General features: G+C 33.7%; 1 protein-coding gene across 2 annotated transcripts; it reads left to right on the top strand.

Moving 5' to 3' along the window:
• Window positions 1-11,311: 11,311 nt before the first annotated feature.
• LOC111048999 (probable tRNA (uracil-O(2)-)-methyltransferase) lies at window positions 11,312-17,934 on the top strand. Of its 2 annotated transcripts, none has more exons than XM_022334989.2 (5): window positions 11,312-11,433; window positions 13,427-13,848; window positions 14,395-14,744; window positions 15,268-15,507; window positions 16,740-17,934. In XM_022334989.2, the coding sequence occupies exons 2-5, from the start codon at window positions 13,437-13,439 to the stop codon at window positions 17,697-17,699; spliced, it is 1,962 nt and encodes a 653-aa protein (XP_022190681.2). In that variant the 5' UTR covers window positions 11,312-11,433; window positions 13,427-13,436; the 3' UTR covers window positions 17,700-17,934. The 2 variants fall into 2 exon arrangements, with proteins under 2 accessions (XP_022190681.2, XP_022190680.2); XM_022334988.2 differs by having other exon boundaries at window positions 11,317-11,502.
• The last annotated feature ends 352 nt before the right edge of the window (window positions 17,935-18,286 follow it).

The raw sequence follows: 18,286 nt of genomic DNA, 5'->3' as shown, positions 1-18,286 counted from the left end.
CACAAAATATTAATACCTATAGTGAGGTCCACGTTATAATGGCAGTGTTCGATTAGCAATGGTGTTGCTATCCTTGTCCATCATTCTACAAAGCGGATAGCGTCATCTCTTTCTCGCTTTGCTCTGTTGTCAGATCGTCTTTTAACAATGTTGAATTAATAATTAATTAACAAAATATTTCATTTTAATTATGGAAATTCATCATGAAATTATTGAAAAATATAATAATTGCTCACCTTGTCTATCATTCAACAAAGCGGATAGGGCTATCTCTCTCGCTTTGCTCTGTTGCCAAATCGTCTTTTAACAATGTAGAATTAACAAAATATTCTATCGTAATTATAAAAATTTATTATGAAATTATTGCAAAATATAATTTCTTGCTCAATAAAATATTATTGATTATTTAAACGAGAATGAACAGTTAATATTACCTCAATAAACCTGTATCAGCTACCGTCTATAGAAGGCATTGACAAGATAGAGGATCGGCAACGTTTTTCTCCTATCTTTCTCCACTGTCATTATAACGTGGACCCCACTATATAAGCTTGGCCACGTTAGTCTTATCATCCACACTGCAGTGTTCATTTGTGGATGCTCGGCGAAGACCAACTGGAGGAGGTGCACTAGTTGGTCTTGGTTTGGCTGGCCACTGACCTTCGCTCGACAAAAAATATTGGAACGATGACAAGCCAAGGCAAGCTTTGGCAAAGCAGCCATCCGCACTAGCCAAGTTCACGCACTTTGCGAGAGTGTAGATACTGCATGGCATTATCACATCATCAAAACCTAACATACAGAGTACGACCCGGTAATGTTAACGGTCAAATGATTGGAACCAAGTATCGATCAGCTGATGTGATTGTGTGCCGGCAAGATCCAACTCATCGCGAAATGTAAATTTTCTCAATGTAAAAGGAAAGGTTAGGGAGGTTAAGTTTTGCTTTGAGATGACAATGGGCCATATGAATAAAACCATAGCATATGAGCATGGAACATAAGGTTTTGCTCATGAGCATTAGGTAGAAGCATTAGCATTATTTGCTTATTTTTATATGAATAAGCTGTACCTTGTGCTCCTGAACTCTGGAGCAAATGCTTACATATTTTAAAGATTTTTCATCAGCTGATTTGCCTTTGTAGCCTTACTTTGTTTTTATAGCTCACGTAAGACGTAAGCGCTAAATATGCAAGTGGGAGACAGCGTGAAAAAATGTTATCTCTATAATAATCTTCAGCATAATCTTATAATATCAACAGCCTTCTTATAAACGTCTACAATCTCATCTTCTTAAATATTTCCTATTTTGTGATGGCTATCTTTATATCAGATAGCTATCTTTTGTACAGGGTGATTTTTTAGTCCTGTTACCCAATTTTTGATTTAATTTATAAACGGAAATTTGGGTATTAATAAAAAAATAATATTTGTTATTTACAAAAGAAAATTGATATTTTATTACTCACATTTCTTAGTTACTTAAAATTATTACACCATATGCTCAAAATGTCCACCCATTGAGGTTATACACGCTCGGACTCTTTTCACCATATTAGCAGAAACCTTTTTCAGAGTTATATTGGAAATATTCGTGATTAAGTCTGTAATATTGGCTTTCAGTTCATCAATATTGTGAGGATTGTTTTTGAAGACCTCAGACTTAATGTAGCCCCACAAAAAGTAATCGATTTCTTAGCAAAATATTGTTTCAGAATGAAAACCCGTTGTTCTATGGTAAAATACATTCTGTTCATAACACGACCGGAATCATCACAAAATGTTACACAGCTTAAGGATAATAAACTCGCACTGCCTTGTGTATACTGAGTGAGTAGGGCTACCAACTTCGTGCAACAAAACAAAATTTCCCTTTATTAGGGAAAAATTACCATGTATTAAAAATAGGGTAACATGACTAAAAAATCACCCTGTATTTATTCTTTTGTAGAATTGATTGTGATCGTATCTGGTATAGTTTCCTCTTCCTCATACAAATTAGTTAAGCCATTTTACTATGAACAAAAGGTGAAAAGCTGCTCTAGACTAGACTCATCTTTTTTGAAGTTCTCAAAAGTTTTGAAGTATTTTTAGGTGAAAATGCTACTGAACATTAATAAATTGTAGAGATTTTTATGATCAATCTTTTCCACTTGAAATGTTTTGTTTAAATTTTATCTGAAGCCTGATAATTGCGAATCTAAAATCAAACTTTGCATAGATGGTGCAGTGCTCCTGAAATGCTTACAGATATGAGACTTGTGGCAGTTGATAGAGCTTATCAATGACTTTTCTATGTATGAATTTGATCAAAATCGTTGGAGCCGTTTTCGAGAAATTCCAAAAAACCCTGTTTTTGACAACATTTTCGCCATTTTAGCCGCCATATTGAATTGCATTTGATCGAATGTGTTCGTGTCGGATCCTTATAGTGTAAGGACCTTAAGTTCCAAATTTCAATACATTCCGTTAATTGGGAGATGAGATATCGTGTACAGAGACGCACATACAGTACACTCATACACACACACACACACACTACACACACACACACACACACACTCACACATACAGACCAATACCCAAAAACCACTTTTTTGACTCAGGGGACCTTGAAACGTATAGAAATTTAGAAATTGGAGTACCTTAATTTTTTTCGGAAAGCAATACTTTCCTTACCTATGGTAATAGGGCAAGGAAAGTAATAAGTGACACTTGAGATCTGCTATATAACAGCTTTAAGCCGAATCCTTTAATATTGCATAAAGCATAATTATAGTTTATGCTATATTATTTGCGAGTGCATAAATATTAATTAATTCAAGACTACAGGCATTGTCTACTGAAAATAAGGTTAGTTCATCTGAGATTTTTGAAGTGGCATTAATATTATTTAGAATCGTTTTTTTGAGTTGAAATTAGGCTAGCGACACCTATTTTATTTTCTCTTTTATTTGAAAAAAAAATGAGTCGATATCTTCAAAAATAGCTGAGATACAATTGCGCCGTAATTAGTCACATATACCCTATTTTCTCAGCTATATAGCAGAAAATGAGCTGTCCAAAATTTTCGGTAAACATCAAAGAGAATATAGCTCTGCTACATGTCGATTTTTGTTTATAGCAGAGCTAGATGTAGCTGCTCTGTTCTTGAAGGAAGGCTGCCGCAGCTGTTTACTGCTGTTTAGTGCCTGCTGGGTTTACACCAGATATACTGTACTCATTTGTTGTAGGTTACGGTACTGCGCATTGCGAGCATTTCTTTTTGATTTATATATTACTAGCAAGAACCCGTGCTTCGCAAGGATCTATTTTAAAACTTGACAAAATGAAATTTTGAAGAATTGAGAATATGCCTATAACCATCCTTGGTTAATTGAGAATCTATAAGCAAAATTTCAAGTTAATTAGTCCAGTAGTTCAGACGTGATGATGCGTCAAACATAATTTTCTTATCCCGTACGTGTATAAGCCAGCTCTTTACTTTATATAATTATTATAGATATAGTTTGATTTTTGGTCCTTCAAAATTATTTCTTTAGAATGTGAATACTTATTATTTTAGTGATAATAATGTGAAATATATTCCTATGTTTGGTTTTAAAACATCTAAATTTAAAAATTTACATTGTGAAAATTTTGTGAAATGAACAACTACAAGACTTAACCTATTTTGGACTATGTGTAACCTCATATAAATTTGGGAGAGGAATAGCACAAGGCTACCTTATTTTTTCTCTCCCTATAATTTTTATGATGTACTTTTTGTATGAATTAATAAAGAATTTAAATGGGAATAATAATAATTAATAATAAAGTTAACGACTGCAAGAGATAGGAAAAACTGGAAAGAGCATGTTGAAAGGATGGAGAGCGACAGGATTCCCAGGGCAGTCATGTTGTATAACCCGGTTGGGAGGAGAAGTGTGGGCAGACCCCGTAAAAGATGGATGTGATGGTGAGTTTGAAGTCGGACCAGGCAATTTGCCTAATCCTTGTAGGAAGACGACGACGAAGAGATAGGAGTGTGGAACAGAATAGTGGTGAAACTATGATAGCGCCAGAAGTGTCTCAAACACAATAGTAGGTACTACATTACATACTACATGAACTTTTTGAAAGTGATTTGAAAAAATGTTAAAACAGCAGAACTGAATCCTTATCATTCTACCTTCATTTAGAGAGGCTTTTATTTGAGCCGAATGGAAATCTATTTATAAAAAAATGAATGTCTGTTTGTGTGTTTGTTTGTTCTCTGTAGACTTGAAAACTACTTGACATAACGGCATGAAACTTTGGGAATATGTTGTGTGAATATTGGGGATGGTTTCTGAACAGAAATTTTAATAGGGGGGCTAATAATAGTTATTCATTAATCCATTTTACAGACATATGTTTTCGAAATTTTCGGCCGAGCGGCTACTGAAGAACGAAAAGATGATCATGATTCAAGATCATATTGTGGTAATATGATTTAGCATCTAAAGTTACCAGCTGTAATAAACATATCACCCTGTGAAAAATTATTGTGTACTGGTATTAAAACGGTAGTTTGGAGTTGAAGTGTAGTTGATTGGTACCAGCTGTTGATAATGGTTCCTTAGAAGGCCTATACAAAATAATAATTATCATCACTCCCCTATCATTGAGAAACTGGAAAATGTTGAAAAAAATTATTCACCTAATGAAAGATAGTATATATATTGTATAGTATATATGTATAGTATTCATATTGCATTCATTAATTATTACTGAAGAATGAAAGAATAATTTCCAATTATTTGAATCTAGCTTAGCTTATATTCATCCTAAAATGGAAAGAATATGGAATTCTGTGTGATTCATCGTACATCGCATATTTCCTGGACCATATATCGACAATCTACAGCTATGAAAACATTGAATATTTTTCTTTGAAACACTGATATAACCTTTTTTTTAATTGAAAACTTTACTGATAGATATTACTACCAATTGATTGAGAAGAATAATGAATGGATGAAGAATCGTTTTCGGAATAATGAATGCTGCATGACTAAGCACATAGGAAGTCCGTATTGAGATGTAAATGAATATGTTGATTGTCAGATAAATTTCATGATTCACCAAATAAATTCAAGTGTAACATGAGATACATTGGCGGTACGAAGTTCGCTGGGTAAGCTAATTGTAAATTAAGCTTTATAGACAACGCTGAAAAAGACAGGCTCAATCACCAGGAATACTATAAATCCATGAGGGACCAGTAAGCCATTAATTTTGAGTAGTTCAATTACTTACATTATGGACACTGGATACATTGATATTTATTTCCTACCGTACAGAATAAAAAATTTTTGAATGCAGTGACCCCGACTACTGTATTATGAATAACCATTCGGATCAAATGTAAGGAATTACTCGCATCTCTCATCAACTCGTAATTTTTATTCACAAAATATTAACAAAAAAAATATATATTAAGTTATATTTAATAGTCTAAACTCACGACTGGTTCTCAAGTTTGTCTTTTTCTGGCCGTGCTACAAATAAATGTAGGTATATGTTTGACATTTTGTTTCTGTAATCTTTTTGTCTATTAAGAAAGTTTTCAATGTGATTTTTGATGGCAATAAAATTTGAATTTGAAAAAAAGAATTATCAACAAACTCGTAACCAAAGAGAACCTTTGTGCTCTGTTCTAATCGGAGTGTATGAGACTCCATATACAGCTGATAGAAGGCGCAAACCGAACTGGCCAAGCATACAACGATGGAACAAACATGTGGTAAGCTCGCGCTCTCAATCAATGCAAAATCAATTCGATCAGCTAATTGATGAAATTGTTTTAAGCTTTCCAATGATTACAACATATGTTAGAATATCATGTGTCAATTATCTCAGTTCCATATGGAGTTCTCCTTACCATAAGCTTACTTGATAGGATCCTTTTTCATCCTTTGAAATCCTTAGAGGCAAAATATCTCAAAATCCGTTCTTAGTGCGCGTCTAGCATGTTTGAAGAATATTTGTGCAAAGTTTTAAGTCTGTAGGCCAATTAGTTTGAGCTGTAGTGTGATTTTACATCAAAATTTTCGAAAAGTGCCCTCTCCTGAACCCCCCTGTGCTCCTGATTGGAATTTTTCTGCATAGATCTGATTTTTTTCGTACCTGAACGAAAAAGTTACTCATGACTTTGCTGTGCAATGAATGGTTAAAAAGTAAAAATTTTGGGGGGCCCAGCTCCCTCAGGGGGGGGGGCAGATTTCTGAAAATCCTTTTGTTGTGGATGTTTTGAGGCTACAATAAACAATTGTGCGAAATTTCAAGTTTTTAGGCTTAGTAGTTTGGGCTGTGGTGTGATTTCAGTTTGTCGGGGCTTAGCCTCCTAGATATAGGTAGAAGAAGAAGAAGAAGAAGGAGAAGAAGAAGAAGAAGAAGAAAAAGAAGAAGAAGAAGAAGAAAAATGAGAAAAAGAAGAAGAATATAGATTATTATGTTGCTTTGACCTGTGATCTGTATAAATGTCCTGTAACAACTAAAGGTGCATCCACACATGCCGAACCGAACCTCGAACCGCGCAGCAAACCGTGCATTCCTCCGAACATCTTGCCTTTCAACGAACATGAGCATATGTATCATAATGTTGAAAATCAGCTGTTAATCATTCGCCGTACCGCACTCCGAACCATTCGCTGTGCCGCTTGCCTCTGTTCTAACTGCTCGCCTCACCTCACTCCGAACGCTGAACTTTTCAGCCAATCAGAGCCCTCGATTACAATTCGCCGTGCAGCTCGCCATACAATATTTTGGCTATCCATCACAAGTGGAAAACATGCGAACATGAATACAGAAGTATGAGCCATTTTTTATTTGATTAAATTCATGTTTTGAACAATTCATTGTTACGAATGATAAATTGATAGGAGCTTATAAATATTTTCTAATTCAAATGAAATAACTTCTAAAAAAAATAATGATTTGATAAATACCAATATTGAATTATTGTTGACCAAGAACTCAGTAACTTACATCGACAATTCATTCAACTAATTCTGTATTGATAAAATTATAATCATTTTCTCTATTGATAATCAATTTCATCAACTAACTGAAAAAAGTACTTCAATAATTTCCATGAATTTTTTAATAGAATTATATAAATCTAAAGTGTAGGTCATATCTAAATTCACAAAGAGTTAGATTCTTGTTGGCAAGATAGATGTTATTCAATGCAGAAATCATTATTATTTTACTAAAAGATAGGATAAAATGAATAGTTCTCTTTCAAGGGAAGTTTTGACAACCCACAAAACTCATTTTTCATTTGAAGAAATAATATCAAAAAGGTGCATAGGACCTTACTTTTTGTTCAGCTTGCCAAAATACCCCTCATTTCAATATTAAAATTTTCGACTGACTGTACACTGAGTCAATCATTCTATCAAGGCTTGAATAATTTTGAAATTTTAATTAAATAAAAATGGTAGAGAATAATTATCATGTAGATATCAACACCTTTATTTAAATATATATTAACTGCATGCGTTTTCATATTGCCGATACAGCATTGATAAAACTGTAGACGTTTATTTAGCAGTCTCAAAAAACTGTTCTAGCTGAAATAGTATATTTCGCACCTAGAGCAGAAAATGAGATTTTTCCAGCTCGAAATCGGTTTTCAAGTCCGAGGCCGTAGGCCGAGGACTAGAAAAGATTGAGAGCTGGAAAAACATTTTTGCCCGTGGTGTGAACGATATTTTTTGCCACACTACTGGTATTGCTGATAAATAAAGAATACAAAATGAAGAATACTCGTTAAGCTATCATACCTATCTCTTGATTTTAGTGGTAGAAGATTTGCAGTCAGGATTTCAGATTATTTTAAAATTTCACTTGGAATACCACAGTCATCTTCGAGCATTTTTGAAAATTCGGAATGCACTAATCAACAATAAATAATTGAATAAAACTGGTTGCGAAGCGAATTAGTTTGATTCGAAACTGGAACTGAAATCATGGTGACTTCAACTGATGATGAAAGTGGACACTCGCCCGATCTAGCGGATGACTTATTAACTACTTCCATGAGCGGCTGGAAAGAGACAACTTTCTGGCCTAGACCGGAAAAGAAACCCTTTTCTGACGTTGTCTGCAAACGAGGTCTTTCAGATCTACGTAGGGACTGGAAAACAGCTGCTTTCTGTGCAGTGTGGCGAAAAATTAATAATAGCCTACATGCCACGTGTAGGCTTATACATTGCATCAGGAAAACGAAGTTCAAAACTATGGTTTTCCTAAACACATGTTTTTGAGATAATTTCTTTGATGCAGCTGTTTCACATTCACCATTATAAATTATACGGTACAGAGTTTGTGAAAATAAAAATATTTATTGATTACCAAAACAATACTACCGTAAAACGGGGTTACTTAAGCCTACAGGGTAACAAAAGCCATTTTGCAAGGTAAATTTCAAGAGCCCATGTTGGTAACACTGATTTCAGAAATCCTGGATGTTTATAGATCTATGAGTTGGAAATTTTACAAACTTCAAGCTGATGCAAAAAAAAAAATACTGAGATTTGAAGTTAAGCATTAAAAATTTTTATTATTTGGAGGAAATTTGTACCAAATTTTATACCCATCATAACTTTATTTGTCCATCCCAGTCTGTTCTCTTTCAAGTTTAGTAACTATTTCGAAACATAACCTCAATTGTCTGTCTAGATCATTGATATATAATTATAGTTAGATGACTAGGCTATACCTTCAAGCGTTTGGAAGCATGATGCCTCCTTTATTTCTCGTCGCCATTGAATATCGGGCAAGAAGTCAGGCGCCCAGTCAGACTTATATGGGAAAACATCGACTTTCATTGCGTTATATCTTTCGACATACTTTATGGATTTCAATATAATTTTTTTCCAACTTTTCGTTATTTCCATTACCATATGATACAATGATTTGTTCATTGAACATTATTTTTAACTCGACCAAACATATAATTTAGTGAACCTACCTCACTACAGATTTTGATCTATTCTATTAGCAAATGAATCTCATTTTTACAATATTTTCCTATTACCATGTATTTAGGATATGGAAAATAAAACATTTATTATAGATCGCTAATATCACCGTATATTTTATTAGATGCAAATAATAATAAATTAACCGTTACCACAATATTTCGTGAAACTGTTTCCATTCGTTTTGCAACTTAAGTACAGGTACCTAACTATACTCTATACTCCTTATTTGATATAAGATAATAAATAACTACATATTATAAGAACAGGAAAAATGAAACGATAGCAATGATGAAGAATTTATAGACAATTTTAGCAAATAATATTTTTTATAATACAAATTTAGCATACAATATTTTCATAGTTCACAAAATATTACAATATAAGAAACTACCATACTTTGAATATTTTTTATTGCTCCAATAAAAAAATATTATCATTTGAAAAAGGCTCTTTTTCTACACAGCGAATACAAATACCCGACTTCTTGCCCGAAATTTCTGGTAGCTACACTAGCGCAGTGGCATCATAGCGGACTTCGCTCTTCTTAATCTTATTCTCTATATCAATGGTCTAGATGATGCATCAGTTAGTTCTCCAATTTAGAGGTTATTTTTTTCCTGATGCTTCTCTTTTCTCAGCTGGTCTGTCTACGGGGTAACAAAAACCACAAGAAAAGCCACACTTTTTTGTATGAGTTGAAATGATCATTTATGGTAATCTAGAAAATGTAAATAATTCTTCAAACTATTATTTTTCTCATATAAAACATGAATTTTGTTTCTTTTAGTCTAGTGGATTTAGTTGCTCCAGAAGTGTTAAACTTGAGCCAAAATCTCATTCATTCACTCATTTAATCTTAAAAATAAAAATTATATTATTTTTCTCCATTAAATTCAGTTTTTTAAACATGAATATTGTTTCTCTTAGTCTAGTGTATGGAATTAGTTACCCCAGGAGTATTCAACTTGAGCCAAACATTCATTTAACATACCTGGTTTTTGTTACCCCATTCCAGGGGGAAACTTAGACCACCATGTTTTTTATATTTTCTCAGGTGAAAAATTGTTCAAATAATTTTTTTATTACATGAAACAATAAGTCAAGATACAGACCCAAGTTTTGCACTAAGTTTCAAATCTGTAAATTGATTGGTCTAGATTCACCAGGTGTTTGAATTTTAAAAGTGGCCTAAGTAACCCCGTTTTACGGTATTATTATATTAATGATAATAATTAGTTATTAAAACAATACTTTTATTATATCAATAATAATAATAATATTATTAAACATATCAATTATCAGAACAATATTATTGAGGGGGGGGGCAGCACCCTCAGGGGGGCGAATTTCTGAAAATCCTTTCTTAGTGGATGTTTGCAGGCTACCATAAACAATCGTGCAAAATTTCAAGTTTTTAGGCTCAGTAGTTTGGGCTGTGGTGTGATTTCAGTCTGTCGGGGCCTAGCCTTTTATAAGCATAGAGATTGTACAATAATGGAGAGTGAATTTGACTGGAATAGAGACAAAATTATCCAATATCTTCTTTCTCTTCTCTGTGCTGAAAATATCACAGTAGCTGCGGCGAAAGCAGCGGCTGCTGCAAGACGAACTACCTTCTTTGGCATTTGGCTGGGAACTGAGTAGTGAATACTGGTTTATTTCAACCTATATGTAGCTCTGCTACAAGTAATGGCATTAAAATGTCAAATTCACTCTCCATTGCACAATAATATATAAATCAAAAATAAATTTTTGCAATGCGCAGTTACCTACCAGCACTCTGACAACAAATGAGTACAGTAGGTATATCTGGTGTAAACCCAGCAGGCACTAATCAGCTGCGGCAGCCTTCCTTCAAAGACAGAGCAGCTACATATAGCTCTGCTACATAAAATTAACATAAATCTACTTATAGCTTAGCTATATCTAGCAGAGCTATAAATTATGTAGCTGACAGGGCTATATGTAGCTCAAATTTTATATAGCTCCAGCTACATAGTGTAAATGTAGCTTAAACTTTTACTTTTGAGCAAATACTCAAACTATTATTTTGATGAGCATGAGTAAAAGGTTTTGCTCACGTATATTCATAGAAAACGAAGCAAATTCTCCATATTTTGGAAGTATAAGCAAATGCTCAACTTTATTCATAATATGGCCCATTATGTTGATATCATTTGAAATGTCTAAACAACGTTACATTCAAAGAACTGATTGAATGTAAACGTTACTTGCGCGTGCGTATTACGGTGCTGTGTTAGAATCAGATGACCATGTGGTTTATCCAGCTGTTAATTGAGGTTAAAATGTAAAATCATAACCTAAAACAATGATAAATTTTTATGTAATGTTAGTCAAAAATTGGATATAACAACCCGTTAGTTTATTAAAATGTGCTTAATTTCACTACTAAATAAGGTGAATGAACATTCTGATATTTGATACTTTTATAATATCAAATGTGCTGTTGGATTTATGCTCATAACGGTAACTTAAAAAAGTTAATTTAATAGACCATAGGCTACATAATTATAACCAAGCTATAAAAGAGAATTATTATTATAATCATTACAAATAGTTGTTCTACTGCATTATAATATATTAAGATATTTATGTCAAATCAAACAAAATTCTATTACATTTTAACACTTCTTGAGAACTCAAAAAATTACTAAAAAAACTTAATTTTATACCATGTGTAAGAATTTATTTTCTATATCCCAGTTTTAAGCGACATGTGTGACAGTTGATCATTTCATTTCAAATCTCATGCTCCGGATAGCTCTGTACCGTACATGGGGTCTGTTAATAGGTTCTATTTTAATCAAAAATAAAAATAATTTGTAAATTTGACCAGGTTATATTCCAGTCACAATGCCATTTGGCCTATGTAGAAAAACTTAATTTTATACAATTAGACTTTAATTTATCCTACTTTTTATATGTAGGTGTAGGGTGTGATTATACATTGAATGCAACTACACATCAAATCATGCATGGCTGAAAAGTGCCATTGAAACACTTTTTGACTTATATGTAGGCCTAGCTGGTCACACTGAACGCAACTAGCAAGTGCAAGCTTTTGGTGTGAGTGTTCCTATTGCTCTTCATAAATTTTGTTCATCTGCAATCCAAGCGTGCACTTGAACATATACACATCCTACGTATATAGTAGGAGAAGTTATTGTTAAAGGATTACTAATGAGCACCCAACTATATACGCATCAACGTATATAGTTCAACGGACATGTTATTCAATAACATTTTAACAATATTTTATAAGTATAGGTTGACCGACGGTACCGCATATAGGCCTAGGCGTATAAATATTTTAAGTACCGCAGGTAACCAAATCATTCCCTAATACAACCGAGACACTTATTTCATACGAGATAAGACTAAGAAATAAAAAAACCCCAACACTCGATCACAAAACTAGTTATTATTGAACTAGGAACGGTTTGTAAAATTAACGGAAAGGGTCCCACTTTTTAAACCATAGACTTTAGTTCGATTTGCTGGCACTTGATGTCTTCATTCGGATACTTAAAATGCTTCACTTTTTTCTTGAATGAACTCAACTATTCTTTTGCCTTCGACCTGCTGGATGAGGAACTGGTTGAACTCATCAGGCCTGGCGGTGACTTGAGGCCTCCTCACCTTTCGACAATCCGACCCAGTGACGGACTTGACCAGATTCCAAGCTGCCTTACATTTATTACTGGCTTGATTAATTGCAGCAATGTTCGCCTCCTGTTTAGCTAGATCTACTTCCTGTCTGTAAAATTGTTTTGTCCTAAGATATTGCTCATATTCGCCTTATACTCATCAGTGAGGCTAGCCTTGCTTTGATAGTTGAGTGACAACTCTCTTTTTTGTGGGATGTCACACTAGATTAGAAAACCAGGAATGTGGATTGAGGAGAACGCTGCCTCACATCCCCACTGTTAGTATCCGAGCAAGACGCGCGCTATTACAGTAGTGTTGTTATTCTGGTCAACACCGGTCGGGTGGTGTGTCTTACTCACCCGTCCAACGCCGACTCCTAAATAGGATGTCTCGTTTGGAGTTCTAAGCACCATGAGAACTACTGCCCTTACACAGTACCCTATTACGTAATGACACTTGGTGTGTCCGCGCGGTACACGAACATTATTTGTTATTGGATACATTACTTGGCTTTGTTTATTTATTTAAATTGTAACTGAATAATATGTTTATTATAAGCTTTGTATATTCACTATACATAAATTCTCTGCATGCTTTGAAAATGTGTAAATGCAAAACATCATAGTATGAAATGCCTTTAAACATAATGTATCATTCATGATGGATAGCTGTAACTTCAATCACTCATTAAAATTTCATTACACACTATACATTTTAAGTGAATATTGTTGTTTGCTTTCAGACGAGGCAATATGTATAATTCTAACTGGAGTGCGATATGTTCAGTGGAAAGCACTGTAGCCTCTGATCAGTTTTGGACTTCAATTAGAATATGGAATGACAGACCGCATATTATCAATAGACGGCTATTGGCAGTTGAAGTGTTGAAGAAGTTTAGAATTGAAACCCAACATTTAGATAATATTGTTTCACTTCTGAAGGATTCCATCAGGAAATCGATTCTATCAGACTCCAAATCCGCTCCAAGTGGATCTCATTTGGAGGAGATACTAAAAGGTTTTCCTAGCTTGAATATTTTAACGAATGATTCCAATGTTGATGATTTTGAAGATGACAGAGAGAAATCTGTTGTTTGTGAGATCAGGAAGCTGTTACCACGATTCAAAAATCACCAAGAAAATACTATAGAATTATCAATATTTGGTAAGTCTAGACATTGTCAAAATTCTCAATTGAATACTGATTGAAATTTTTCAAAGTTTTTATATAGACCTACTGTTTTATGTTATTTGACAGATTTTCATCAATTATTCTCCTTCTCCAATTATCGAAATTTTCTATTGAAATATTTGACATAAATCAGCCTCCAATAAATTGGTATTTTTCCTTTAGAACAATATCAAAGTATTTCTAACTCCAAGCTCGATTTCACATGATTATTGTTGAATACAGGGTCTTCATTTAAAATATCTTCTATATTTTTATTGTCTGCTGCCTTCTACTAAAATCTATGCGGTAACGTTTTACTTGTTGGCCTACACCTTCATCATTAGAAAACTCATTTATTTATTAACAATTTTTTTTCCTGAGATACCACCATTCTCAAACAAGTTTCTTGAAAACTTCTGTGATTTTTGCTACCCATAACTTCTGGTATGCAATAGGTGTAAACACATATTTTGATGATTAATTTAATAGATGCTTATGGTTTAAAAAATAACAGTATGTCGGCTTTCTTCTAATTTTCAGATCAATCACAAAATCATGCAACCTACATTAAAATCTATCCGGAGACAAGGGAACATTCTGTATCACCCAACTGCAACTATCGTTTGGAATTCTCAAATGGCATGTTTATGCTATCCGTTGGAGCTGAACCTACTGGAAATGTTGACAATCGAACTAGCGAAACAGAAGTCTGCAAAGAACAATCGAAGTATGATTTTCTGAAGAAGCATCTCTTACCGAAACTTGTTCAGTTGGCTGAGAACGTCACACGTACAGGCCCTGTGAAGAGCTCCCTGCAACTTGTTTCTGTCAACAAGTACTGCTTGTTGTATCAAAATTTGAAGGACAAGTATGGCAAATTATTTGTTGAGGTAAGCACTAGAAATAATTTCACTAACATATTTGAAAGAATCATCTAAAGTTCTATTGTACTTAGTGACTCATTTACAATAATTGCAATGCTAATTAATTATTTGCAGTATTTTCAACACACTTGTCCATGTTGCAACAATGTCGATGTTTGAAGAAAGATATTTGATTATAATAACAACAGATTACAGATAGTAGTAGTGTATTTGTTACATTTAATAAATCAGTATTTGAAAAAAAATGTTCTGCCAGGCTTGTGTGTGGGCAATGGGAAGGATGATGATGATAAGATTAGTAGACTACAGCTCTAGGTGGGTTCCGATTCACTGGGAAGGGATTTCAAACTCACAAACTTATCTGAGTGATAGCTTATCAGCATGATTATGGAGTCAACCTCTTCCCAGTATGATGAGAAATTAAGATCTGAATGAATTGAAATTATTGTATAAGTGCTGCTCTGCTAAAATTGATTAATATTGCGACATACTTTCCTGTTATAGAACGGTATCATATTATTATTTTCAGATTTGGCCTGAACGCACAGACCCGTCTAAGTTTGTCTACGAAGACATTGCTATTGCTGCTTACCTGATACTGTTATGGGAGGAAAGTAAGCAGAGATTCGTGGATCTAGGGTGTGGCAATGGATTACTGGTTTACATCCTAACCAGTGAAGGCAATCAAGGCTACGGAGTGGATGTCCGACCTAGGAAGATATGGGATCTCTATTCAAAATTGGGAAGTAGAGTGAAGCCTGATCTAAGGGTGAGTTTATTTTATAAAATTTTCATTTAGGTTTCAACATTTTTCTTTTGGCTCTTAGTGAATAGGATTACTTTCAATGCCCCTGAAGAGGAAGCTTTTTATAACGCCTAATTTGTTTATTATAGCGTATATCAGAATCAAAGACACAATATCTTTGTTCAAATATATGAATCTACTCAAAATATCACCATATTTGTTACTAAATGTCTGTTTCTATTTCTAATATTGAATCATTCTCAAGCTCTTTTTTCATAATTTTATCTCAAAAAGATATTCCTTTATTAATAATGTTAGCCAATCTAAAGGTTAATCAGTCAATTCAGGTTAGGTGCGATGCAAATTCGGTTTCAGTGAAACCAATAGATAAGAGCAGTACACACCGAGTTTCATCGAAGCGCCTTTCAAGGGAAGGCTCTCATTTGATAATAATAATAATAACTTTATTCTCGCAAAGAACATAAAAAACAATTACAGAAAATGTAAGAAAAAAGTAACATTCCAGTGTTGATGTGATTCTCATGTAATTGCCTATTTTCAGGTAATTCCCAGTTTCTCCTAAACACTCACAACTAGCCTGTAGTTTGTGTTATTTCTGCTTAAATTTATCAAGATTACCAAAGAGATTGAAAGATTACGAGTAGCCTAATGCTTATACAATTATTGTATTGCCGAACCTGATCAAAGGATGAACTGAGTGCATACGTTTCTCACTCTTTTTATCAACTCTATATCAAATTTTCAATTTAAAATAAAATAAATTGCATTCCAATTCAATTCTATAATTCCATTTTATAATTTTAGTCTAATTATTTTCTGATTTTTAATTTTAAATCTTCTCTTTTCTATCAATTCATAATCCACCCCTTTCCTTATACATAACCCATTTAGATTTGAAATCTCCCGCTTGTAACACATAATAGCTCCCCCTCAATCTGTAATCCTTTTTCCTACATACACTGTGATCTCCGTAATCCATTTTTTAAAACGAACTCTGTGGTCTTGACCGTTGGAATTCAAACAAAACACCACTACAACTACAACAACCGTTGACAAAGGTGACACAGTCACCGAAAATTTCGGAAAATAATGTAAGTTTCCAAGTGTTTTTTCACTTATTTGTATCGTGTTACCTATTCAAATTAGTATTATAAATTACAAAGATAATTATGAATAATGAATAGTCTATTACTATTCGATATAATGAACAGTATATTGATTTTTATCTTTTGCAGATTGGCACTGTAACACCATCAGACATGACGTTGTATTCAGATACAGATTGGCTCATAGGAAACCATTCAGACGAACTCACTCCTTGGATTCCAGTCTTCGCTGCCAAAAGTTCTTACAGCTGTAACTTCTTTCTACTGCCTTGTTGCCCTTACGAATTCAACGGCCAAAAATACCAGCGTAAAGATCCGTCATGCAGCAGGTATATGGAGTATATCTCTTACATCAAACATATATCCGAACAATGTAGTTTCAATGTGAGTATCGATAAAATGCGAATTCCCTCCACTAAACGTATCTGCTTGATAGGATCTACACGAAGCTGTCCGAGAGAGGATTATGATAGTGTAATTGAAAGGATAGATAGTATGATTAAGGATAAATGTGTTTCTGATAACAAAAGTGAGATGGATTTCAAACCACGTGCTAGCGTTGAAAAAGTTACCAATTGTACACAGGTTGATAAAAATATTGTCAGTTCTATTGTGTCACTCATAACACGTGAATTATTGTCTAATGCAGTCAATTCAAGTGAAAACTCTAAAAGTGTTGTTAACATAAGTGGAAGTGAAGTTAATAATAAGAGTGAAGTAAATACTAGTAAAAGTAGAGTTGATACAAGTGGAAATATTTCAAGAATCATTAGTAACGAAAAATCAGCATGTTGGAATGCTGGACGGACGATAGCTTTAAATGAACTCGCCAAGATCATTCCCAAGGAACACTTGGTGTACATAAAAAAAGAAGGAAAAGGTCTTCTCACACTTCTCAGGAATCATCATCATATATTTGAAGTTAACAATGGCAACGTTTGCTTTAGAATACCATTGCCCGTTGACAAAAATTTAAATAATGCTAGTATCAAGAGTAAACCATGTTGGTTTTACAATAATCATCCAAACTCCTGTCTGTTGAACGAAGCGGATTGCAAATTTCAACATATTCATGATGAAGATAGCTAATAAATAAGTTAAGGTACTAACTTATAATCATTCCTAAAGAAGTCTTCCACCTGTTGAAATGTGAAGATAAATTATTTGAGAGTTATTTTCATAAATTTATCATTTTTACATCTTCATTCTCCTCATGGAAATGATCGAATTTATGATTTTAACCAATATGAATGAGATATTCAATAAGCCTTTATTAAATACTAGAAGGGCACCCGTGCTTCGCTACGGGAATTAAAAGATAAAATTATTTTTGTGAAACATTTATAATCTAAATCCTACCAAAATTGTTATAATCATTTTTGAGATTAGACCACAACTTGGCATGAAAATTATTAAGTCAAATCATTCAAATAATTAATTTATGTGTTGGAAGTGCTCTGTAGAAGAGTAGTCTAATTGCAGCGAATTTTGTAGGATATGGGGCGGGGCTTAAGAGTCGCCCTCGACTTTATTCATTGGCAATTAATATTTCCCGTTGACAGTTATCAAATTAGGAGTGATCATGTTATTTTTGCTTTGGCAATTGAAGATCAAATTCCAAATTAGGTTGATTCGGAATTTGATGACTCTGGTATCCATGGATCTCTTGCTTATTC

This window comes from Nilaparvata lugens, chromosome 10, assembly GCF_014356525.2.
Source record: "Nilaparvata lugens isolate BPH chromosome 10, ASM1435652v1, whole genome shotgun sequence".
Lineage (NCBI taxonomy): Eukaryota > Metazoa > Arthropoda > Insecta > Hemiptera > Delphacidae > Nilaparvata > Nilaparvata lugens.
This window is presented reverse-complemented; position numbering and strand designations above follow the sequence as displayed.

Bases quoted from the DNA above. Each gene is read 5' to 3' on its own strand.
- LOC111048999 (XM_022334989.2), top strand. From the start codon at position 13,437: ATGTATAATTCTAACTGGAGTGCGATATGTTCAGTGGAAAGCACTGTA. The intron at 14,745-15,267 runs GTAAGCACTAGA...TATTATTTTCAG, and splicing joins ATGGCAAATTATTTGTTGAG to ATTTGGCCTGAACGCACAGA. The intron at 15,508-16,739 runs GTGAGTTTATTT...TATCTTTTGCAG, and splicing joins GAGTGAAGCCTGATCTAAGG to ATTGGCACTGTAACACCATC.